Source organism: Coenobita brevimanus, chromosome 35 (assembly GCF_032717465.1).
Source record: "Coenobita brevimanus isolate Jiangsu-jjx chromosome 35, ASM3271746v2, whole genome shotgun sequence".
NCBI lineage: Eukaryota > Metazoa > Arthropoda > Malacostraca > Decapoda > Coenobitidae > Coenobita > Coenobita brevimanus.
In genome coordinates this window covers 175,001-179,432 of record NC_136988.1, presented here as the reverse complement: position 1 = coordinate 179,432, position 4,432 = coordinate 175,001, and the positions used below count along the sequence as shown (strand labels likewise).

At 44.3% G+C, this 4,432-nt stretch overlaps 1 protein-coding gene across 1 annotated transcript in view; it reads left to right on the top strand.

Annotated features, from left to right (window-relative positions):
* The first annotated feature begins 1,561 nt into the window (after positions 1 to 1,561).
* LOC145396207 (growth hormone secretagogue receptor type 1-like) overlaps positions 1,562 to 4,432 on the top strand; it is an 8,728-nt gene continuing 5,857 nt past the window's right edge. Inside the window, exons 1-2 of the mRNA XM_080269642.1 lie at positions 1,562 to 2,002; positions 3,834 to 4,052. Coding sequence (XP_080125768.1) covers positions 1,562 to 2,002; positions 3,834 to 4,052 — 660 coding nt within the window. The remainder of the gene's footprint in view (positions 2,003 to 3,833; positions 4,053 to 4,432) is intronic.

Here is a 4,432-nt window from a genome sequence, read left to right as displayed (position 1 = left end):
GTGTGTGTGTGTCTGTGTGTTACCCTTCCCTAATCCAACACCAACACAATACACAGCTCACGAATAATTCACTCTGCCCCCACACACATACACACACACACATACATACAGGTAGATAGACAGGCAGAAAGACAGACAGACAGACTGATAGATAGATAAGTTGATAGATACATTAACACAGGCAGACAGAGACACACAGACAGACAGATAGACAAGTAGATAAACAGATAGATAAAATAGACATAGTAAGCAGTCCACCTCGATATACAGATTAACCATCCATATCCTCTAATCAACTATATTTTTTTCCAGGATAGATACCGGTTGAAGAATGGAAGGTGAATGCGAGAAAAGCAAAGGAAGTGAACTTAAGATGATGAGAATTATTCAAGGAGAAGGATTTGACATGAACTGGACAGGGAGGGCGGAAGAGTGAATTATATATAACAGAACATTCAGATCGCGTGAACAGAAGTCAGAAACTGTTAGAAGGACGAAGCGATGAACATAAGCTGAACAAGAACAGGGGGTCAATTGAACACTTAGAAGAACGGATTTACAAGGAAGGAAGCGATGAAGAGGAGCCAAGGAGGAACATGGATATAACATCATGAACGCAGTGATGAACAGGCGTCAAAATTTGTGAACATAAAGAACAAAGTGGTGACCAAGAATCAGACAGAGAACAGAGATGAACATGAGAACTATTGACCTGTGAATAACAAATGAACAGAGAATACTAGAGCTAAAACAGTGGCTGATATTTTACTACATCTCTTTTCCAGAAATTCGCAAGGTGTGTGTGTGTGTGTGTGTGTATATGTGTGTGTGTGTGTGTGTGTGTGTGTGTGTGTGTGTGTGTGTGTGTGTGTGTGTGTGTGTGTGTGTGTGTGTGTGTGTGTGTGATTAAATGTGGTGACTCTCAGGGCAACAGGAAAGCTTATTACCACAAAATTGCTGTATAGAAATTAATAAAACAACAAAAACAAGAAGACAACGAAGACAGTGAGATTATACACCTGTTAAATATATACATTAAAATTATACTTAAACAAGGTGAACGTACGTAATGCCTAACTGTGTCCTATTTATTCTTGTTACTAGAAAACTGCATCATGAAAACATAGCAGGTTTTATCTTCCTGTAATAGCAGATATGAAATAGAGAGGTCTAGTAGAAAAGTGACAATCGTATACAAGTGGCCATATTGTGTACCTTATCGTGAGAGATATTGCAAACCTTATCCATAGTCATCAAATGGGATAGAATTACTGTTTGATAGTTTAGAATCTTAGTCCATAGCAAGTGACATCAAAATGACCCCCTGTGCATGGGCAGGCTGGATCACTTAATCTTACGTGAGACGAAGCTTACTAATCAACAGTAACCAAACAGGTGTAATTAAGTCCTAGAGGTCAGGGGCAAAAGTGGCATCGAAGTGACCCCTAATGACCTCCTAGATCAGACGTCTTGACCTCAAAGCAAAGGGGTCGACTTATACGCCATCTCACAGGACAGGTCGACTTATACGCGACTTATAGGAGACTTAACAGGCACCGCCATGAACCTGAGTGACACTGTGCCAGGCTCCCCATCCCTCGCCGCCACCAACCTGTGTCGCTTCCAGAACGTGAGCGGCGACATTATCTTGGTGTCGTGCCGTGAGAGTCGTCCCACGGGGGTCATCCTGTTGGCCAGCGGGGACGGGGAGGAAGCGGACGACTACATCTACGACTACCAGCACTACGGGAACCTAACGGACGAGCAGTGGGGCCTCGTACGACAGCTAAATCTCTACTACGTGCCGCTCTTGATCGTGGTGGGGTTCGTGGGTAACCTGCTGTCCTGTGTAGTGTTCCTAAATACCCGGCTGCGCATGCGGTCTTCCAGCTACTACCTGGCGGCACTGGCCATCGCTGACGTCACCTACCTCTTCATCTTGTTCCTGGTCTGGCTGGACCTCCTGGGTTTTAACACCTTCAACATCAACGTTATGTGTCAGGTGTGTAAATGTGTTTTGACTTGCTCTTTCTAATAATAATAATAATAATAATAATAATGATAATAATGATAATAATAACAATACGTCACCTTAGAAAGACCAACCACTGACAAACTATACCAAACTTTTTTTTCTCATATCTTTCAAAACTATTTCGAAACCACTCATCAAAAAGCTTTCCATATATATTTTTTAAACATGAAGTTTTTTTTGGGGGCACTGATTAAAAAGAGAGAACAATGGGACTTTAGATGAAATGGGTTGCAGTCTGTCTCTTGGTAAATTGAAATGGTACGAATTATAGATGGGAATTCTGCCTCTGTGACTGTCTTTGTCTCTGTCTATTTGTCTGTCTGTCTGTTTGTTTATCTGTCTCCCTGCCTCCGTCCGGCTGTGTGTGTGTGTGTGTGTGTGTGTGTGTGTGTGTGTGTGTGTGTGTGTGTGTGTGTGTGTGTGTGTGTGTGTGTGTGTGTGTGTGTGTGTGTGTGTGTGTGTGTGTGTGTGTGTGTGTGTGTGTGTGTGTGTGTGTGTGTGTGTGTGTGTGTGTGTGTGTGTGTGTGTGTGTGTGTGTGTGTGTGTGAGGATGAACTTAGAAAATAATTCAGACAAAAAACAGCAGAGTGGAGTAACTTTGCACTTACCAATCGTAGATCATAGCACTGCACAGCTACTGAACTGAAATGAAAATAATAATAATAATTCACCAGGTTATATTTTATTGCATCTATGGATTTTAGGACAACAATACGTGAATGTACAATAGTATGCAAGGATTCGTTGCACGTTAGATTTGATTTTGGAGGAAGAACTAGAGAGATGGAAGATTTTGGGCTATCCTTTTCTTGTCCTTCCTGGAAACGCGCACACACACACACACACACACACACACACACACACACACACACACACACACACACACACACACACACACACACACACACACACACACACACACACACACACACACACACACACACGCGCACACACACGCGCACACACACGCGCACACACACGCGCACACACACGCACACACACACACACACACACACACACACACACACACACACACACACACACACACACACACACACACACACACACACACACACACACACACACACACACGTACGTTAGGACAGGGATATGACTGGGCCCTGAATTTCAAGGAGTTCAGTATTTACATCCATCCATCCATCATCCAATCCTACGTTGCCCCAAGAGGAACGTAGGGGCCCGGGGCTAGGCAAGTTGGTCCTGACATTTAAGATGAGAGTGACCAGCCTCACTCATCCTTGAGTGGCATTACGTGAGTAATAAACCCCAACCACCCCTTGGATATAAACCTTCACCGGCTCAATCCGATTGAAGCGCCATAATTACTTGCTACACTACCAGGCGCCAAAATTTGGTTATATGGTTACTACCCAGTGTTGTAAATGGTTTCCTGGTGTTCAGGAAACCATTTGGCTTGTCACTCAATGTAGAGTCACCCACAGGCAGAAGGAAGAGGAAAGAATGAAGGAAAGAAAGACAGAAGAGGGAGTGTAAAGTCACCCACAGGCAGAAGGAAGGGGAAAGAATGAAGGAAAGAAAGACAGAAGAGGGAGTGTAAAGTCACCCACAGGCAGAAGGACGAGGAAAGAAAGAAGGAAAGAAAGACAGAAGAGGATGGAAGGAAAGAAGGATGGAAGAGGGGAAAGGGCAGACACCCAACAGCAGCACTACATCGAGTGAGTGGATGGTGAGCGCCTCCACCTACCACATCAACAAACAACAATAATACCACCACCATCATCATACTACTACTACTACTACTAACTCTCTCTACCAGCTTGAGATCTACATAGGGTCAGTGTCCAGCTCCCTGAGTGTGTGGCTGACAGTGGCGTTCACAGTAGAGCGGTTCATAGCGGTGCAGTACCCCCTCCAGCGGCCCACCGTGTGTACCGTGCACCGGGCCAAGACCATCATTACATCCCTGGCAGCCTTCAGTGTTACGGTGCACCTCTACGTCTTTGTTACAGCTGGAGTTATTGTGCACTACGATGAGGTGAGGGAGTTTGTAGTTAGGCTGCATTTGTTAAGTCTGCCCTGTTGGCTCTTCTCAACGCTTCGTTTTCTTATTTATACAGTCCCTCTTATAGTAATTTCTGTTTGCCCTCTCTCTCTCTCTCTCTCTCTCTCTCACACACACACACACACACACACACACACACACACACACACACACACACACACACACACAAAGACCCTTCCGTTTCTCATCTCTTTGTTTTCTTATATATACAATTCTTCTCATATCCTTAATTTCTCAGTTTGCCCCCCCTCTCTCTCTCTCTCTCTCTCTCTCTCTCTCTCTCTCTCTCCACCACAAAGACCTTACCATGTCTTTTGTGGCATAACCGATATTTCTTTGATAAACTCTCCCTT